The sequence below is a fragment of the Vigna umbellata genome, chromosome 5 (genome assembly GCF_029865625.1).
Source record: "Vigna umbellata cultivar VRB3 chromosome 5, Vumbellata_1.0, whole genome shotgun sequence".
Classification (NCBI taxonomy): Eukaryota; Viridiplantae; Streptophyta; class Magnoliopsida; order Fabales; family Fabaceae; genus Vigna; species Vigna umbellata.
The window spans coordinates 59,135,575-59,157,406 of NC_142169.1; the positions used below are offsets into that span (position 1 = coordinate 59,135,575).

Here is a 21,832-nt window from a genome sequence, read left to right on the forward strand (position 1 = left end):
AATATGTTGCATGGAGTGATATAATATAACCACTTTTTTATTTTCTTTTTTGAAGTATAGCCAAGTTGAAAAGGTCATTTCCATGCCTGTATTCACGCTGTTTGCAGGAAGGACCAGGAAAAGCAAACAATCTCCTGTGACACTAAAATAAGCCTCACCGAACATTTGGTATAAGGTTATAAAATATGAGAATGGGAATAATTTTTATTTACAATCTTAACATGTACATGAAATTGTAGTTTTTATTTTATTTTTATTTTATCTCAACAATTTAACTAATTTTATTTATTTTATATTAATGCATAACTCTCCTCTTTAAAAAAAATTATTTAGTAGACTTTATTTCTAACAAATCTCATAAATTTTTAAATCTCACTTAAGTGATTTGATTTAGTATATAGACATATTTCACTTTATTTTTACTATAACTGTGTATCACTTTTAATATCCCTTTAATCTATTAAAATATATCTAATTAATATAAAAGTTTCACACTTATCCAACTTATTTATTCTCTCCTAATAAGAAATGTGGTTATAGTAAAATGATTAACAAAAATCTTCAATTGATACATGATAGACTTATTTTATTAGTAAAATTTTTTTTAACTTCGTTTAATTAGCTTCAACTAAAAATAAAACAATAACTTTGAAATGGTGATATTTTTAAAATTATTGAGAAAATATAATTATCGGTTTTGGAATAACTTAAGCCTATATTTGAATTTTCTGAGTATAGGTTTCGATTCTTTGAGTTAACTGAAGACTATACTTAAACAATCAAAATATAAGTTTTGGTTAATTCACAACTAGTGTTTGTATTTTGTCAATAATTTTAACAATGTCACCACGTGTTTGAAATCATTTATTTGAGTATTAGAGTATAGATTTCAATTTTAAAGAAAAACGAAGCCTATACCTTGGGGTTAATTTGTGAAAATTTACATGCCCGCCAAAAGACCTTGTTACATTGTGTCACTGCAGAACTTGCTTTCTCTTCTTCTTTGTCACTGTAGAACTTGCTTTCTCTTCTCCTTTGCCACTGCAAACTCGCATTCTTGCTCCATTCTTCCTCTATTTCCACCATTCTTACTCCATTCTTGTTCCATTTCCACTATCACTGCAATTATGAGATTCCATTTTTCATGTTGATGCAGTCTTCATTCTTCCTCTATTTGCACCATTCTGGCTCCATTTCCATAGTTGACTCAATCTTGAGGTTCATTCTCTCTTCCCTTGCTTTTATTTTTCTATTTTGTTAAGGATGTTAAGTTCTTTATGATGCATACATTTTGTGTCATCATTCATGTTCACGTTTTTTATTCTTGTAACATTGTTGTAGCACGCATTTCCTTTCTTCCAAAACATGTTTTGCATTGCTACAGTCATCCCCCGGTTGTTGTGACTCCTAGCTTGTAGGCTTGCAGCTCCTATTAGCTTAAAAATTTATATATTTTTTAATATGTTGTTAATATCTTTTTTGTATGTTTGATATGTTGAACTATTTTTTTTTAAATCGGTTAATTATATGTTTAAATTTTGTTTGTTTGAGATTGTTGTCGCATTGAGTTAGCCTTAGTTTTCAGTTTAAGATTCAATACGAAAACTATGTGTAAACATGCATCACCAAATTCATAGACACAATCATAATGAAACCGTCAACCCATTTCAGATGTTAGCTCTTTTATTCCTCGAAATATACCGTTATTCTGACATCACTCAGAGTCATCCTGTTTGTTTCCATAAGCCTTATACAAGTACAACTACGCTTAAGCCCAAAGCCTTACAATCAGACCTTCTTTTACTACTTCCATAAGCCTTACAAGTTTACTCCACTTAAGCCCAACGCCTTACATTCAGGTTTATAATTCCCTTTTTTACCCAACTTACCAAGTCATAAGAGAAAAAGACAACATCTGACTTTATAGTTACAACAACAAAGGACTTAATATACTCATTGCACCAACATCTCAATTACCAAGTCCTATAACTTGATAAACCACCATGTTCATCACTTCTAAACAATAGCCCAACTTGCCCAAACATAACTTACCACTCATACCTTAATAAGGTTAAGCAAAACATCTTAATATAATTCACTCAAACAATAATACTTGGCAAGTTAACTTTGAACAAAAGCTTTAAAATAGACACTATACACTAAATCAAAATAATTTTAGTAGCTACAAATTACTAGATAACCCTTTTTAAACTATACCTGCACACAACCAAGCATAGACATGTCTCATAAAACAATTTTCACACTTAAACACATCATTAAAACTCAAAACAAATTGCATACAAAACTAGACAGTAAAGACTCATCCAGCAACCTGCTTAATCACCTACTCGACCAACTAGAAAAAAAACCTACACTCGTAACTCAAATTACTTACTTAATTCAAACATGCACAACAAAATCAGTAGCTTCAAACTCCACCAACAGAGGCTTACAGTTTAAGTCAGAACTAGCATAAATCACCAAATTAAACTTACCTAACGAAAACACAGAACTTGCAGAACTCAAAAAGTCTATACACAACTCGGCTAGAACTCAAATATAGTGGTTGGTAAGGTATTGTTGATTTAAGTTATTAATGAATTGTTCGATGAAATCAGGTTTACATTTGGGATTTCCCTCTTCAATTTCACTTTGTGCTTTTGCTGAAAATAGTGTGCTCTACTCTCATCGTTCATTCCATCCATCATCTCAAATCTGGTGACCCTACCCCTACCCTACGTTGACCCTATCGTGAGGAGGTCACTGCCATGGTGTGACCCTACCGTGACATTTTGTGACGTCTTGTTCATGTTGAGGATCTTGATCGATGGTGATTACTCGTTTTTTTGTTGTTGTCGTCAACGAGGGAGGCTGTTTGGTTATTGTCCACTACATTGTTTAGAGGCCCTGTCGTGTTGGCTGCCTGAAGGACTGTCGAGATAAGTTTTTGTGTTTGTAGAATAAATTGTAAAATTTGAACCTTGTTCTTCGTGATAGGGTGTGAAATTTGTGCATAGGCATTAGCATTTGGTTATAAAGTTTGATTTCATAGGTATTACCATTTTTTAACTACATATGCAATGTTTTTCTCTTTCCTGTTTTGGTTTTTTCTTAAATTTGTGAGATTAGTAATAACATTGCCTAAAATTTTAAATTTGATGCTTTCTATTTATGATAATTTTGGAAGACTGAAAAATTTGGTACTATAAACAATTGTGTGGTTTTGATTATTAGATAATTGTGCAACTACAAGAGATTGATAGGTTGAATTTAGTGTTATAGGTCACATTTTTAATGGATGATTTCTTTCCAATAGAAGTAGTACATCCACTGGAACATAAAAATACTTTTTTCCTATATCCTAATTAGATTATTAATACAAGTTAACTTACATATAATTATGATTATTGGATTATTGAACCCATATTTGGAGTACACAAATGTAAAAGTTTATTATTGATAATATAAACAGGTGTCTAATGTAAGGTAATTAAGATATTCTCACAAGTATTTACTATAACATTTACTAAGACTAAAATTGATTTGAACATCAAAATATCTTATGCAACTATTTTTTAGAATACTTAATTGAAAAAAAAAAACTATCTTTGAGAATACTCAATAGAAAAAAAAACACAAAATAAAATGTTTAATTAATAATTTGATCTTTATATTTAAGTATTTAATTTTTGTATATATATTTTTTATTCAATTAAGTTTCTATTGTTTTTTAAAAAAAGCTAACTTAAGTCTCTACTTTTATAAATAAACAAAGTCAATGTACTATATAAATATTAACATCTGAAAGTATTATCTATCAAAATCTCTGGATAATTTTTACTAGGGAAGCGCCAATGTAAAAATTGTACCGTGGAATACTGAAGTATATTTTATTTATGCTATATTAATAACAGGTAGATTTAGTAATAACAGAGTGCAAAAAGAAAAAGACACTTTTTTACATAGGAAACACTAACCGAATCCTTACAGTTTGTCAAACCCAACTAATTTTCCCTGTTTTTAGTCTCTAACATATAACAGGTTTAGAAACCCTAACTAAATAAATGTAATGCTAACATTTCTTTAAAATATTAACTAAGAAATAAAACAAAAGATGTAAATATATTTTTGTTGAAGAGTGATTGATTTATGAATTTAGTTATACATGACAACCAATAATGTTTACAGACATAAAGTAAAAAGAATATAATATGGTTATTAGTTTATGTAAAAAATTGAAAATTAGTTTATAGGTATTTAAACAGTGGAATGTAAGTGTGTTGGATTGTAAAGCTAGGGAAAGTTCTCTAGGTTTATGTTGTTATGTATTATAGTTTTTTGTTTGTTTCGTTTGAAAATGAAAAATGTAAGAAGCAACACGCAATCTATCATTCCTGTTTATGCCAATTTGGTCTCTGTGCATGCCTTAGCCGCTATTCCCCACCTTTTTACCACCTACCATTCTTTTTTTTTCACCGCCTTAATCTCCACGTTTTGTTTAACTTCTGACATCACATCTAAAATTAACTCTTCTTCCATTTCATCCAATTTTTCACTAACAATCATAAATATGGTTGTTACTGTTAACCTTCACACTGCATTTTCTTCTTACATTTCATCCAATTTACTTACTTTTCTTCTCTCTTCTTACTAACAATGTTTCTTTCAAAACTGGCATTGCCTGCTGCAAAAAGTACCCCACAAAACTGACACTTACATAAGCAACTACATTCAGTTCATCTTTATTCAAAAGGGTCATTGATGAGCAATACCAACTACATGAATCAGCTAAAAAACATTGCTTTAAGTAAGGTTTTGAGTTTTTAATGATTTTAATTTGTTATTCATGATTATTTTGTCCATTCGAAAAAGATTTCTGGTGGTGGAGAGTAAATGTGATAAGAAGAAAATCCATTGATGAACATGTGAGAATAAAGATTCACTGGAGCCATGTCAAATTTGAAGGTCAAATCTATGCTAGCATGACTGTTATCACTTTCCAATCTCCTCACACCAACAATGCAACCAAGAACATGCAACTGTCCCCAAGTAAATTAATGCAGTGTTTTTTCATTTTTGATTTGAAATCATGATAAAAAGTCACTCATGATATTTAATGTTGCTACATTTCTAAGGCAGAAATTGTGAATAAGATAGAATGAATGAATGAGGTTTTGGAAGAGGAAGATTTCCACAGTCCCGAGTGCCCCCCTCTATTTTTATTCCAAACCATACGCAAAGTACGTGGGGAAGTTCATATTGCTTCTTTAGCTCATTTGGGTCTTTAAAGAATGTTCACTTCAATACTCAATGTCTTAATTTCTTTTCCACACTGACACATATACTAATTACTCTCTTATTCACTCTCCTTTCTCTTCTTCAGAGTATATAAGTGCATCACTGCATGAGCTTTTTCATGCCATGTTTCTCACCACTCATCAGCCATTGCTACCACCTTCATTCCATCTTCTCATCATTGGTGGCTAAGTCTTGCTGGAGAAGCAGGGCACGTGCAACATCTCTCAAGCCATGCTTGCTCTGTGATTCTGCACGTGCTCTCCTTTTCCAGCTTGATTTTCTCACCATTTTGTTTCTCTCCAGGCATGGTCCAATTCAATTTTGGTAAGTTCATAACAGAACCATGGCATGGTTTTTCCTCTCTCTTTTCTTTTGTGCATGTAATGTAAATTTCAGTTTCAATGTAAACATTTTTTTTACACGCAAGGGACTTATTATATAACATATAATAAATGGACTTTCTTTGACAGTGTTGCCTTCAGAAACAGAGATTTTGTGTTTTTTGCATGTGATCGGTATTTTACAGGTGAATTGGAATGTTCATTCACAAAACTTGAGAATAGTTAGAAACAGAAGAACTTGAAAAAGGGTGACATATTCAGACTCCTGACACTGGTGTTGCCTCAGAATAGTGTTTTCCATCTCTTCAACTGTACATACATTGTTCTCTCTTCCTCCCCTTCAAATGTTAGCTTTCTTAAGTTTAATTAGCTCCTACGACGTGCACTGTGTATGTTCAGTAGACACAAAAAAACAAAAGTGTTTGTTTTTAATGTTGTTTTGTTACAATTTCCTTAAATTGTTATTTATCATTGATTAGTCCATGTCTTCTAGAAAAAAATCTTCTGTTTCAAGCAAGTGCTCTCTCAGCCAAAATAATAACCAATTATTTTCATTTGCACTTTATTTAGATATGAAAGGAAGTGAGCTAATAATGCACAAGACTGTTGGAGTAAATCAGTCTACCCTGTTTATTTAAACAAAAATGCTAGTTATTCCCAACTGCACAAAATGAATATAAATATATTTTATATGTAAAAAATAATATTTTGTAATTCTTTTACTGAATTTATACAAATAGACATTAAATAAAAAAAGGTATACCCATTATTGCTTTTAATTTTGTATTAGAAAGAGTGTTTAATTGAAATAAACTCTAATAAAAGAAAAATTACTGATAGTATAACAATAATTGGTAAGATAAGGCTAAAGAGGTATCTCTGCAGCATAGAGGGCAATGACTGAAAATGTAGAGTTGAGAGTTGGAATTTTAAACCAATGAATGATTAATGCAGAAGAGTGAGAGAGGTTTTGACTAAAGCAATTGAATTGACGAAATGTGACGAAGTAGATGATGCAAGAGAGTGGTACTTGTGATATTTTCTGAAGGCTGAAGTGCAGAGTAAATTCTTATGCAAAAGTTGAGGGATGGGATTGGAGTGACAGTGGAGTTGTTTGTGTAAGTAAATGATCACAAGAGATGGCGTAGGTAACTTAACATGATGAGTATGTATAATATAATCTAATAGCAACAGTGGAATGAATGTTATGACAGTCAAAAACAAAATAAATAAAGAAATGACTAAAACTCTGTTGTGTAAGCAGAAAGCATGCATGCATGCAGCACTGAAAGTGGAAAATTGCCTTAGAAGGTGGGGGTGAGTGGGTGTTGCTGGCTCGTTTTAGTTCTGCATGTTGTGTTGGAAATTGAAGCTAAGATAAGAGGGAGACAAACCATGACACTGTGTTGCTGCAATCTTATAAAACAAGCAATGATGCCATCATACACACTTTTTTTTTTTTAATTTCATGCAGAAACACAAAATGTTACTACTATACACAACGTTTAATTAACCCTAATTCATTTTTTTAATTAATAGATTTATATTATTTTTTTAAAATTACTCTTACATATTTAATCCAAATAATTCAGAGGTGCTTCATAATTTTTAGATCTTGTTTTCAATATGATTCTCGAGATTGACCAAATCATAAAAGATTGATCAGATATAGTGTAGGCAACAACTTGTGGACTGTTTTTATGATTCTTTCGTCATCACATCTAAGCAACTATTACAACTTTTTAAAGAAAATCTTTAATATTTACTGGATTCTTGTTGTCATCCTTTGGTCAATGATTAGGTTTGAATTTCTTTCCATCAATTTAATAAAAAATTACATCATTAGTTTTGAATATTAAAGAAAATATATTTTAAAAAATAATTAATGCATTAAAAGTGAAACAAATAAAAAATCATTAGAGATGGAAGATGGTATTACTCACTTAACATAATACTGTATTCCATATTTTCTTAATTAACTCACTTAAGCATAATACTGTATTCGATATTTTCTTAATTTCTTATAATGATGATGTTGAAATTTGGAGTGATGTTTAGTGTTTTTCTGGGTAAAATTTAGTTTAAAATGCTTTTATATTAATTATTCATTTGCACATATACTTTTAGATAAAGTAGTTCCTTTAACATTTTCTATTTGTAAACTATTCTTGGAAAAAATGTGAGAAAGAGACAAAAGAAAACATTTTTTTTATTGGAGGAAAGTGAAAAGATACCACAGTGAGATCCCAAGAAGTCTCAATTGAAGAAAATAAACTATTAACAAATGATATTTGATCCGTTAATTAATTTTTTCATCTTACATTTTAATTAATTTAATCTCAAAAAAGTTGAAAACATTCTTTATAAGATTTTTCTATAAAAAAACTTATATTGATATTTTATAAATTGAAACTAGTTTATTCACCAGATAGTTTATAAATTTGTTTATATGATTTAAAAAAAAGTAATTATTGCTCAAATTAATCCTAATTTATGGAGAATTTGATTTTTTTTTCTTTAAAAAATATTTTAATACTAGTTGGTACTTATTTTATTAATTAAAATTCATTTAAATTGATGAATAAATTTATTTAAATATTTATATAATATCAATTAAATTTTAGATTATTTATAAACATAGAATGAACATTTTGAAAAAAAATGGTACTCTACTAACACTTATTTTTAATGTGAAGTGTCACTTGAAGTCTTGAACACGTTATCAAAGTTTTTTTTTTCTTTTAAAGATGCTTTCTATAAAGATAAACTATTTAAAAAATATACTTCTCCATCGGTCTTTAACAATTATATCTAATTTAAATATTAATTGCATAATAACCATTTAAAAAATATTTTAATAATTTCTGATTAATGAACAGTTCAAGTTACATTAGAGACTTCGGACTAAAACCCTTTGATACATCTGATTATTAAATCTGAATGTAAACAAATATTTTACTATATTACAAAATTATGTAATTTACATGTGAATAAATTTAGACAAAATTAAAAGTTAAAATAGATTGACAAAAGGTAAAATAAAAAAATATGTACAATTAGATATAAAAACAATCGGATTTTTTAAAATTATTTGTTTCCATTCAAAGACTCCTTTCTCTTTCACAGAATAAAAAAAAATACAAAAAGAGATGAGTATACGAAATTATTTGTCTGGAATAAAATTTCAACCTCATGTCATTTCAAGAAAAGAAAAAAGACTAGAAAACTACACAAACGATGACAAATCCATAAAAATAAAGTAACACAAGAAAATGCTCTAAAGAAGTGAATAAGTTTAAAACAAACATTTTTTAACTGGTTGTCACATACTAAAAAATTCATCGAGCAATGCTATTAAAATCCAGATAATTTGAGGCAAAATAATTTACTTATCTAAACTGGTATAAATTGATTTATTGATTTCATTAATTACTCAATCCAAGGAAACAATACCCTTTGGCCAGTACTCATTGCCCACTATTTAGGAAATTATATGCAGTTAGCAATTTCAATGACTTCACCCAGAAGTCGATCAAACCAACTATAAAACTACTCATTATTATTAAATTATCCTACATGTGTATGAAGATTCCCAACAACTAATTTTCAAGGAAAACTATCCAAGAGAGTATAATATAATCGACAATATTCTCACTACCTCTTCCTATTTTTATCCAAAATCGAAAGGTTAAGGCAAACTCGTATTGTGACCTTTAACAATAAGACCTTTAACAATTCAAACCCCGCTTGCAATAGATATGAATAGAATTTGATTGACAAAACAAATGTGTTTAGGTATGATATTTTGGGAGCTAAAAAAATTGGTTAGGTTGATAAAGTGAAATTACTGTTTATGTGAAAATATAACCCAGGCAATTCAACCTAGGAGGAATGTTGAGAAAATTCACTTTTTCCAAAATCAATGATTCGCACAGCATCCACTGAAAATTTGCCCAACCAAGCAACAGAACTATCCAAAAATAATTCCCCCAATGCTGAACAATGGACAAACAATCAACAAACTATGAACCACGTGCAAACAATTTGGGAATGGACAATAGGGAGCAGAATGAGCACGAGCTGATCTAGGAAGTGGTAAATTATTTGACATTGTGGAAAGGAACATTATGCAATTTAACCACATTAAAGACTAAGACAAAACAGAATAATATGCAAACTCCATTCCCATCTAACATTAAAAGTACAAAAATTCTTAAATGATAAAAAATGTTAAATTGCAACTGATCAAAACAAAGTACGGTTATATCAAGCAATCCTTGCCAAAAAGGAAGCTAGCTATAAGAAAAGTGTAAACAAAACACTCAGAGAATAAGGTGCTATCAGACAACTAATCTTCCTCCTCACCCTCATTCTCAGCAATGTTGAAGTACCTCAATTCATAAACATTTCTATCCTTGTTCGAAGCAATCACTCTGAGCCAGTCTCGCACATTGTGTTTCTTCAAGTACTTCTTAGTCAAGTACTTCAGATACCTGGAACAATACAAGCAGACAAACACTTACACCCTAATTCACGATATCAGGATAAATGAAAAAGAAAAGTTCTAATCACAATACGACTTGGATGAATTGGCACTTATGTAAAAGTATAAGGTAAAATGAACTATGTTTCTTTCTCCCATAATCATGTCCTTACCCTTGGGAAAGTTATGCAAAAAGAATTTCTATAAAGGTTAAGAACATTTAGCTAATCAAAGAAACTCAATTTATTATACCGTCACATTTTCCCGATCCAAAATTTAATCCAAACACATTGACAAAATGTTATGCACGATTAAAAACCACGACAACTGTGGTCATATCAATGGCTTTTGTCAGCAACTAACCATAATATTAAAGAACCCTAACATTTACAGCGACCTCTATTTAAAAAATTCTGCTACTAAACTTCGCATATATAAGCAATCTATCGCCACACACGTTTTATATGCAGTAATACATCAAAAATCACCTTTTGGAGAAGTTACTGTCAGAGGTGACAATGATCTTGGTCTTCTCGCGGGTAACAGTAACAGAGTCACCGAGGGCACCAGCCTTGCCACCGACCTTGATCCTCTCTTGAAGAAACTTCTCGAGAGAAGCAATGTCCATGATCTTGTCTTCCACTGGCTTTGCACAGTCAATGGTGAATGTCGCCCCCTTCTTCTTCCCCTTCGCTCCTGCTGCACTTCCTCGACTCATTTTTCCTGTTATATTATACGCACCTCTGCATCCACACACGAAAATGGTTTATGCTATGTGACTTACATCATTTAATCGAAATCCATGGGAATCGATTTTTTGCTAATCAAATAGAAAAAAAAAAGGTAGTGAAACCTTCAAGTATCGAATAATAAAACAGACTAAATACGGTGAAAACCCTAATTTGCCTTAGTTATTGACGAAGAAGGAGAAGAAGAAGAAATTCCATAGAAGATAAAAAGTGTAGTACCGTACGAGAGACGTGAAGATGCGGCGGTGAGGTTAGGATTGGGAAGAGATGAGAACCGCAGTGGATATTTAGGGTTTGGATTTCAGTTTTTATACGATGGATCCAGCCAGACTGCGTTTTATGTTTTTTTTTTTTAATATTGGTTTATCTAGGATATTCATTTTTCCTCCTCTTGGTATGAATATTAGAACATGTTATTATTATATATGCTATACTTTTTTAACACGACATATATTATTATGCCTATAATTTTCACAGTTTTTTTATTTATAAATGAAAAAATAAAGTTAACACTTTATAAGAACGAAACTAGAATGATGGAACGAAGAAAACAATATTTCTTGTTTTCTTAAATAAAGCTCGAAACATGAAACTGAACAAATAAAGTTTAGGAATGAAACAGATATGTTAAATTAAACGAATATTAGTTATATTTTTTTAATTGTATGATTTTCCCCTCACCATATAATAAAACATTTATCAAAAATTGTGTTCTAAAATAATAGGAAATTCTCAATTCTATGTTCTATTTTTCTTTCATTACATATCGTAAATTTTCTCTCACCTAAATAAAAAGTATGACATACAAATTTTTTATTATTTACTATTTTCTTCATCCTCCATGTTGGTCTTATTCATTTTCTTAATGAATATCTATATAATGGTATAGAAACTCTGTTTCATATATATCATCTATCTTTCTTTTAAAATCATTTTACTAGTATTTCATTACATTATTATTTACATATTTTAAAAAGTTATTATTGCTTCGTAATGTCACTGTTGTCAATAGCTGTTTGATATTTTAATATTATTTTCATTGTTTTTATAATAATAACATTATTTAAGTATGATTACTATTTCCCGTGTATTATTTTACAAGCATTTCATATTTTATATGAATATTTTTGTTATTTTTTAATATTTACGATTTTGTATCATTTTGGTAGTAATATTGGGTCATTATTTGTATCTATTTTACAATAATAGCACTATTTAACTTTGAATTTCAATATAAGTATAATTTATAATTTTTTTTCTATTACTAAAATATTTAAGTTTTCATATTGGATTTTAACAATTGTAATGTTTCTTTATTGTTATTTTTTAAATACATCATTATATTTTTACGTGTTATTTTTGTGATATTACTTTATCATTATCTTTCATTATAATAAGTTTTGATATTAATTTTGTTTTCGACAACACTATTCATTGCAATTTTACAGTTTTGTTACAACGTTATGTTTTTATTAGGTTTAGAAGTATAAAGCATATAACATTTGTGAGTGACAGTTAGTTAAATTCGAACTTGGTTTATAATGAATTATCTATTTTATTTTCATCAGTATCTCTTAAATTATGGATTTTTACCCAAGAAAAAAATGCATTAAGCGAGTGAAAAAGTTGAGAACCAAAACGAGAGCTAGCTTGAATTTTTCTAACATGTTTAATATGTGGATCCAAGTCACAAAAATAAAAATTAATAAAAAATAAATGATTAAGTAAAGTCTGAAAAAAAAAATAATAATAATACAAGTCATGTTTGTTTTATTTTAAGTTTAACGAGTTTGCAATATATTCAAACTAATTCATGTCCTTTCGATATTAGGAAAAACTACACCAATTAAATTAATCAAATTTTTGAATCCAAAGAACAAATGTATCTACTTTTTGGGTTATTTTTGTCGCTGAAAACATTCTTTTAGCCAAGAAGTTAAAAAATCTTGATAAACTTGTACATATTTTGAAAAATTCGAAATACTTAGAATGCTTGGATTTCACTTATTTTTATATATCTAACACAAACATTAACATGCAATTTAGAGGTAAGATTAAGTGTATTCTCGATACACCGAATTTTGCATGAGCCTCGATGATTGAGAAGTAGATAATTTATACTCTACAATAATCCAACCACAAATGCTCTCATTACTAATTCATCACTTGAGATGACAATGCACCAGTATTTCTTCCAAAACCTAATTTGCCAGCTAAATATGATCTTATTTCATGCCCTCCTAGGCAGAGAAACTAGAGGAGACCAATGTCCATCAAACTGCCACATGGCTGCCAGAAACATAAATTCCAAGGCTAGCCAGAGTATATAGTCTGTCATAACATGCCAGCCAGGCTAAAAGCATTATGTAATGTTTCTCAAGCAAACATAAATTTTGATTTCCCACAATAGATGTCATTTGACATAAAAAAAAGTATATCACCGATTTTGTGAAGGCATTCTTTCCGATTCATGCCGTAATCGAAAGCTGCTGGATCTGATACTTGGGTCTGATACACTGGCAGTCTGGTGGTATGCTCGCCAACTTGATTCTCTACCAACATGGTTTAATGCCAATGAAGGAAAATGATCTCTTTCCCAAGCATGGAAGCGACTATGTAGATGAGTTTCTTCTGGAAAATTGTGTGCTGAAGAACCTGGGATATAAACGAAGCCACTACTTTGGTCCGGTGACGAGGCCACTGGTGGTAAGTGAACTGACCCACTATGACTACTGGATCTCCGAGTGCTAGAAGCAACAGGTGTCCGTACTGAGGAAGAATTATGATGTCGCTGAGGTTGATAGTATGCTTGAAGAGCCTGAACTCTATCACGGGCCCGAGCATTGCTACCAGGATAAGGAGGGATCATTGAAGATGCAACAGTGTTCCCAGCCCTAGCAGCAGAACTTCAGAATTACACGAAGATGCATCACATGTCTAGTTCCGTCGATTTTTAATCGATCAATTAAATTAACCCGATTTCTAGTATTTGACAGCATACAACACTACGAGCCTATAAATTTGAGGCCTAAGCAATATACTAACTTAGTAACTTCCACAAATACTAAAGCATCCAAGTACGTACACAAATTATAAACGGGTTACCTGTGACCAACAAGGAAGGGATGCATAAAAGATCCGGATCTGGGGACCTCTGAAACACCCCTGGCTGGCCTTTGACTACCAGGTGATACTGAGATCTGATCTGTGGTGCCTAGACGGCTGCTGGCAGAAGAAAAATGAGAGGAATTGTGATCCCAACTGTGATAATGAAGATCAACAGCAGGAAATGTGTAGGAGGTTGGCATGTCACCAGGTACACCATTCCAGTGGCTGAAATTAGAAGCTTCGGAAACTGTTCCACCAGAGTTGGAAGTGGAGGGATGTATTGGTCCAAAGTAGGCAATATATGGGCAAGGATGACTAGAAGATGATACAGCTGCATGTTCAGCAAACATAGCTTGATGTCCCAGCATATCAGGATCTGCATCTCAAAGTTCAAGATGAATAACGAATTATGTCAAATGCAAGGTTGATGAAAAGGAGGCTAATGTTCAGGAAATGAAAAAGGATCTTACATGCAGTTGATGAAAAATCCCCTTCCCTGGAAAAATAAAAAGCAGAATATAAGCTACCATTTTATTAGAAAAACTTCCTTTTAGGAGGAAGCAGCATTAGCACCAAATTTTCCTTCTCTAAATCACCCACAATTCCAACATTCTATTCAATCACAACCAATCTTCCATTTCAACATGTCAGTCAGATACCATGATTTTGCTCCAAATAGTAACAGAACAGAAATCAGTTTGGAACCCCACAGTAACATTCTAATTTCTAAACCAATCTTACGTTGGTAGTGCTTGTCTGTCTGCATTTTTTTAATTTATTGAAAAAATATTAAGTTTGACATCTTTTTAACAGTTAACACCAATAAATCATTGTTCCGAATGAAACTGTGTTTAGTACCCTTAAACAAAGTCTTGGTTTGAGCTTTCTGGACTGAAAAAACATTATTGGGAGAAGAGATTCCACCAAAGGTAGTTAGTCAGATCTATGATAAATATTAGTCATCATCAAATCCAGTACATACTTTGCACTAGTGGCATGGCTATCTGAAAAAAAAGGTTTAACACAAAGAAGTTTGAAAGAGAACAGTGAAAGGTTTGGAGAGTAGTCAAGAGCTAACGAAATGTGTAGAGCAAATGGTGTTACTCCCTTTACTATTGTTACAGATTTTAGGTGACAGAACAGTTAAATGCCAGGGAAATATAAAGCCAAAAACCAGCCTGATTTCATACAGACTCGTTTTTGTTCTACTTAATGAAGATATGAGAAGTGTGATGTCAACTTGAATATTAGAATTCAACTTGAAATATTCTTTTATTAAGAATTGCTATATGCAATTTTTTCATAAAGAATTATATTTCCGTATTAGAAGTAATGTGCATGCAAGGCAATACGGGACGTTCTGTCCTGGATCAATTGGAAATTAAGTCCTACTGAATACAAAGACTTTATGGAGTAACTTAGAAATACCTTTTCAAATTCTACTGATGCTACTACTACTCTCTTTGAATTCTGAACTCTTGCTTCAAGATATCCATTTATCCCCCTCTAAGTTCTCAAAATTCTTATTCTAAAATATAATCCAAATTTAAGAATTCTGATGGCTTTAATATTTTAACCACATTTGAGATTTAACTTTACTAACCTAATTTGGTTCAGAAGCTAAGCACATCTTGTTAACCTTTTATAACATGTGTGGGACCTAAAAACAAATCAAGGGTATCCATAACAGTAAATACCAATTATGTCTTAGAAACAGCCTTCACAAAAATCCATATGCATGTTTTCTCAAGGCAAGGCACTTAAAAGAACAAAGGAATATCATCAATGGGAATTAGAACACAGATTAGTCAGCATGAAAATTCATAACCGTACTCGAAAGATGAAGGAAGCCGGGTCAAGTTTCCAAATGGGCACCAGTGAACGCCAAAGGACTGCAAAAACCATTTAGAACTAACGTTTAGCTAACATAGTAAACGGAATCTATCTATCTGCATACAAATGGAAAAGAATGAGATAATTACATACATACATACATATAAAAGAGATATCAGCTAGAACAATGCACTGGAAGCAATAATGGAGGAAAATAATGCACCAATAGGGATTTCAAAGAGCATCAAAAGTATAGAAATAGGCAAAAAAAATATGAAGCAGAAGAGTGGGAGTTAAAATTCAAACCAAGTCAAAGACATTGAAATATTACATATTTGATTTTTAAGTGGAAATGCACACATCATTCAATTTTTCCTTCCCTCCTCATCTGTGCTCTCATACAATATCCTACTACAACATTATCTGGTAAATCCTTTTTGACAAAATATAGCAAATTAAATGTTTGCAGTTTTGTAGTCTTAGATATGATTAAAAACAAATAAGCTAGTTTTACTTAAGACTAGTTTGCAACTTAAGTTACTCAAGATCAGTAGAAGATCAGATGTAGATACAGGTTAGGATCATAAACGATTAATGTCCCCCTAAGATCACGTCTTTCAACTGGACAGCAGTATTTGGTAGCACTGACTAATACAACAACAACAAACATTTAAGACTGATACTGTCACAAATAGCAACCGATATTAATTTGCAGGACTAAATTTAAGGCTCACTGTAAAATGAGCCAATGCAAACACATAAATATGCCGTAATAGAGAAACAATTATAAGGCCACTTGCAGTTTCTATTACCATTTCAGAGTAGCTAACATCATACAGATCCTCATCTTGAGACCATTCGTCCATGCTAAATTCTGGATATGATCGACCACCATTAGCATAAAGCCACTGACCTTTCTCAATCTTACGACAATTGGGGCACTGCATTGCCCCCTTTACATTGAAGTGCGAGCCAATGCAGTCTGAACAATATAAAGAATATAATAAGTATAGCAATGTGACATGATGCTGTGCAGATGCAGCTATCAGGTTGTTAAGAATTGGGTTCATTAAAACATGAAACCAAGCAGTATTGCATCGAAAGAAAAAAGTGCATCCATAAAACCAAATGTTTTGAAATAACGTAATAGTATAAACCATGAAATTTTCATTCTAACTTTTCTAAACAGAACAGGCTGTTGGGGTGAGCGTGTTTTATATATAGGCTACTGGTTCAAGTCAGGGGAAAGACACTTTGATTTAACATTAAGATTTTCCCAGGTAATCAAAACCAATCTATATTAACAATGTTTTATATGATAGCTTGTAATGATACTAATGGAATACATATAATTTAATTAGGCCTAATTTACTACGCAATCAAGTTGAGGAGTATTGAATTGAATGTCTTCCAAAAGAGTTAACTTCGGGCAATTCAATAAATTGAGGAAATTGGAGGCATATTCTTATCCATATTCATTCATAAAACAACTATTCGGAGTTCGGCACTATATCTCCACCAGAGAAACACAGCATCGAATGGGAAAAATAAGAGAAGATCCACCTACAAGCTCCCTTTACCCTTTTCAGAAAAAAAAATAACAAAACACAAACGACTTTCTCCCTCCCCCACGCTCTTATTTACCACCGTCAACAGAGGAACCTATATTCAGATATTGAATTCAATCCACCACAGCTTACTCAAGCAATCAAGCTATTCTAAACAACCTCACAAAAATACCACCAACCCCTCAAACATCATAATAACATCTCCTAAATCATCATATACACAAAAACAGGTCAATCCAGTAGTACGGTTAACACAATTGCGAGTACAACATCACCAAAATTTGATCATCCGACAGAAAATAAAATAAATAAAAAAACCCTCAGATCTCGATTGTCCAAACTTCAATCCAACAATTCTAACAGCGTCAAATCGAAATAATTAAAAAAACAAAACAGCGCAATCTACATAAAACATACCGAGATGAAATTCATGTCCGCATTGAAGCTTGGCCCAGGATCTATCCCCGTTATCCGAAACAAACTCAAGGCAAATCGAACAAGCCACTGAACCAAAGGACTTCTTCGTGTCTCCATCATCGTCATCGTTTCCAAGACCCATCGCAAATCAAAAACCCTAAGATGGCATCACGTCACTGTAACACGATTGACGCCACACACAAATTGGGAGACACACGATGTTACGTGTATTCCAAAACAAGGTAATAAAACAGGTGAGATCTAAATTCTAAACTATCTTTTTGTTTTTGGTTTGGTTCAGTAGAGAAAGGAGAAGAAGGTTTGGAGTTTGAGGAACGAGATTGGGATGGCAACAAAGCAAAATCTCTTTCTCTTTTGTGTTTTTATTTTCTTTTCGTTTCTTAAACTTGGACCGTTAGATGTTCCTGTGGTTGGATTTCTAAAACTGTTGTCCAAACAAAACAACTTTATTCATTTCTTTATTACTATTTAATTATGGTTGAACCCATCCTCTCTTTCTCTATACGTTACTCACCAATTCTAATTTTTATTAATAAAGTATGACACAATATTTTCTATCTTTTAAGATTTTCATAAGAATTCAAGAATTTAATTAGGGAAAATATTTAATTGAAAATAAATCTCGAGTGATTTTCTTTATATATATATATATATATATATATATATATATATATATATATATATATATATATATATATATATATATATTAATATGCAAAAATAAAAATATTATTATTTTAGAGGATATTTAAAGGTAGTATGTTTGGGTTTTTTTTCTATATAAATTGAATTTATTAAATTTGAAAATATATTATATTAATAAATATGAAATGCAATGCATTTAAATAGATTTTCAAACTATGCTTTATAAACTGTTCTTCTAAAAACTTAGTTTATTGACAAAAATGTGTAATCTATGTAAAAAAATTTAATGTACTTTATACATTTGTGAATCTATTATATTAATTAATTGAATTAATCATACATTAATAGTTGTAGCAAAATCATTTTTTTATTTATTAGATGCATTAGGTAAATTAATAATTTATTTAATATGCATTAACTTTTTTTAAATATGTTAATTTAATAAGTATTTTATTTATTATATCATTCTATATCATCATTATCTGTATTATCTATACTACTATACAGATATTTTTTTGTTTTTTTGTATATATTTTGTTTTTTAATTTTATTTTTATAATTTTATCTTTAAATTGATTCTTTTTAAAATTTAATCGTGAGTTCTTCAAATTTAATTATTTTTAAACTAAAACAGAATTTTATAATAAAAATAATTACCTGCAAAACGAATAAAAATTATTTACAGTAAAAATTATTTATAATAATGATAATTTTATTTTTTTCTTGTATTTCAAAATTTACACTTTTAACAGTTATTTTTTAAAAGTTAAATAATTACTCACAATAAAAAAGTTAAATAATTATTCATAATAAACAAATTGTAAGAGTTATTTTAACTACTTTTTTTCGACTAAAATAATTAGCTTACTAATTTTATTCTTTAAATAACTAATTTTGAATTAAACTTTTTAATTTGACCATGTATTTAGGTTTAACTATTTTTTTAAATTAAAATAAAAAAAACCACCTATAAACTAAATAAAAGTTACTTAAGTTATTAATATTTAATTTTATTTATAATTATAATTTTATTATTTTTATTATTATTATAAAAATAAAATAAATAATTTAGAAAATATATAAGGAGGTAAATTAATAATTTATGTTAACATGTATTAATTTGTTTTAAATGTGCTAATTTAGGCTAGAAAAAATATTTTATTTATTATTATTTAAATGTTTATTTCGTACAGTAGGTAAAAAATACATTAATTTTTAACATAGAACATAAAAAAATTATATTTATACACATTTACTTTGCTAACTTTAAAATATTTAAAAAAATAATAATTAAAATTAATAATGGTTTAGATATATACAAACTTTTTGTGTATTGTAATGTAGTATTTGTTTTGGTTGAAGTTGTCTTTTTCTAATAATTGTACGGGAAAAAGTTATAAATTATTTTTCTATATTTTTTTTATGAATAAAATTATAAACAATTCACGTATATATTTTCTAGATATTAATATATCTAAAACAATTTATATTATCAGTCTATAATATACCATAAATGGTGTAATAATTATTTGAGCAGTGTAATTTTGAAATTAGCCATGCTAAATGTCATATAAGACAAAGACACAATATATGGTTTACAACATTTTTCATTTATATTTTTCATTTAGTATATAAATTAGTTAATATGTTTGAATTAGTTGAATTACAAATTTATTTAATTAATTGTTAAAAACTTTTGAAATTTAAATATAAGTATGGTTTGAAATATGCAACACAATGTTCTTGGACGAAAAATGTTGGTAGAAAGACAAATGTGAGAAGACGGACAAAAACAAAAAAAGGTGAATTGATTTCTTTAATAAAAGTTGTCTCTTTTAAAATAAAATAAAAATAGTTTCTTTTAGAAAAACAACAAAGTTAACATAAAAGCTTGCACAAATAATTTTATACTGATTCATCTGTTTAAGATTAATCTTTCTAAAAATAGTGATTAACTAATAACTAAGAAATAATTAGAAGTTACACATGAATGAATATGATAAAGGTTAGAATTTCCTTCTTTCGAACACACAAGAAATAACTATCACTTATTTGTGACATACAAAAGGATGAAGAGCTTAATCCTTATAACGGGAGATTGTGCATTCACTTAGACACATTAATGGAAACACTTCCTTCTACCAACACAAGTTCACACTTAAAACACATAGAGTTATTTAGTAAAAACACAAAAACTTCTCTTAAAGATTAGGTTAAATATTTATAAACACAAATTTTGAAAATTAGGTTAAAAACTGAGGAGTCCATTTTGCAACTATCATTAATAATCGATTATATTGGATAATTGATTATTGGTCTTTTTCAAAAATTATTTTTTTTGGGATAATAGATTATTAAATAGAGATTTTTAGAATAATAAAATTTTTTTTTGAATGTTCTACTATTTGGATTCTGTCTATTGACTCTTTGTCTACTAATTTTAAATAAAATATACATATTACAATATTTCAACAACTAAATTCTTAAATCTTCCATCAATCCAAGCATTTTTAATACAACTTATCTCATATTAACATAAGTATTTATTACAAGATATGAACCAAAATATTTCTTCCCTTTTTTATCATAATAAAATAGTAAATCATATACATATGTTATCCTACATTGGTTAATTCAGTTACAACTTAGCCCCTCTCATTCATTAAAAGTTTACTCCCATGAATGTAATATTCCTCTTTAAAATAAAGCTGAGTCTTAAGATTTTTTTTGTCTAATAATCAATTATCATTTGGGATAATCAATTATTCAAGAGACAAATTTGTACTAGAGTCAAAATGAAACATTCTAAGACCTTGATATTATATTATCACCTTTGATAATTGATATTTCCGTAAGTTTAAAAAAACAAATTTTAAGTATTCTTAATCATTTAAAACACGTCTAATATTCCTAAAACTTTTCAAAGCTCATAAAATTTATCAAGATATCATACAACTTTTTTTTATTTTTGAATTTTAACTTATAAGACAAAACAACATAATTTTGGTTTCCAAAATCTTATTTGCGTCCTTCAAAGTTATAAGAGGAATCAAAACATATTTTCCATTAGAAACATAAAAAAAATGTTTTATTTTACATTTATTTGAAGTGTGTCCATTTTTCATATAATAAAAATATTTAAGTTCCTATAATAAGTTGTTCTTTTTTAACATATACCTACGTTTCTGTTACTCTCATTCTTATGATTAGGAGCTTACTTGTTTTTATGAAAAAAAATTTCTTAAAAAATTGTTTTTCAACACTTTTAACTTTTAAACCATTTGCAATTGTTTTTTCAAAATTAACAATTTTTAATTCATGCTTATGACCCGCGGATTTAATATAAATATACGATTAAATTAATATTCT

General features: G+C 29.6%; 2 protein-coding genes across 4 annotated transcripts; both read right to left on the reverse strand.

Annotated features, from left to right (window-relative positions):
* Window positions 1-9,797: 9,797 nt before the first annotated feature.
* LOC124826363 (Ribosomal L22e protein family) lies at window positions 9,798-11,251 on the reverse strand. Of its 2 annotated transcripts, none has more exons than XM_047299190.2 (3): window positions 11,091-11,251; window positions 10,611-10,865; window positions 9,798-10,132 (listed from the first exon to the last, which is right to left on the reverse strand). In XM_047299190.2, the coding sequence occupies exons 2-3, from the start codon at window positions 10,838-10,840 to the stop codon at window positions 9,988-9,990; spliced, it is 375 nt and encodes a 124-aa protein (XP_047155146.1). In that variant the 5' UTR covers window positions 10,841-10,865; window positions 11,091-11,251; the 3' UTR covers window positions 9,798-9,987. The 2 variants fall into 2 exon arrangements, with proteins under 2 accessions (XP_047155146.1, XP_047155139.1); XM_047299183.2 differs by having other exon boundaries at window positions 11,096-11,239.
* A 1,748-nt stretch (window positions 11,252-12,999) lies between these two features.
* Window positions 13,000-18,187, reverse strand: LOC124826353 (RING/U-box superfamily protein). Of its 2 annotated transcripts, none has more exons than XM_088116722.1 (6): window positions 17,798-18,187; window positions 16,625-16,794; window positions 15,813-15,871; window positions 14,450-14,475; window positions 13,977-14,355; window positions 13,000-13,765 (listed from the first exon to the last, which is right to left on the reverse strand). In XM_088116722.1, exons 1-6 carry the CDS (start codon window positions 17,937-17,939, stop codon window positions 13,309-13,311), a joined length of 1,233 nt encoding a protein of 410 aa, XP_087972848.1. In that variant the 5' UTR covers window positions 17,940-18,187; the 3' UTR covers window positions 13,000-13,308. The 2 variants fall into 2 exon arrangements, with proteins under 2 accessions (XP_087972848.1, XP_047155127.1); XM_047299171.2 differs by having other exon boundaries at window positions 13,000-13,777; window positions 17,798-18,182.
* Between the last annotated feature and the right edge of the window lie 3,645 nt (window positions 18,188-21,832).

What these genes read in the sequence shown, in the direction of transcription:
- LOC124826353 (XM_047299171.2), bottom strand. Translation starts at nt 17,939, where the DNA reads ATGGGTCTTGGAAACGATGACGATGATGGAGACACGAAGAAGTCCTTT. An exon ending in ATGTTAGCTACTCTGAAATG is followed by an intron (nt 15,872 to 16,624) that starts GTAATAGAAACT and finishes TGGTTTTTGCAG; the next exon opens with TCCTTTGGCGTTCACTGGTG. An exon ending in GGATTTTTCATCAACTGCAT is followed by an intron (nt 14,356 to 14,449) that starts GTAAGATCCTTT and finishes TTTGAGATGCAG; the next exon opens with ATCCTGATATGCTGGGACAT.
- LOC124826363 (XM_047299190.2), bottom strand. Translation starts at nt 10,840, where the DNA reads ATGAGTCGAGGAAGTGCAGCAGGAGCGAAGGGGAAGAAGAAGGGGGCG. An exon ending in GACAGTAACTTCTCCAAAAG is followed by an intron (nt 10,133 to 10,610) that starts GTGATTTTTGAT and finishes GTATTGTTCCAG; the next exon opens with GTATCTGAAGTACTTGACTA.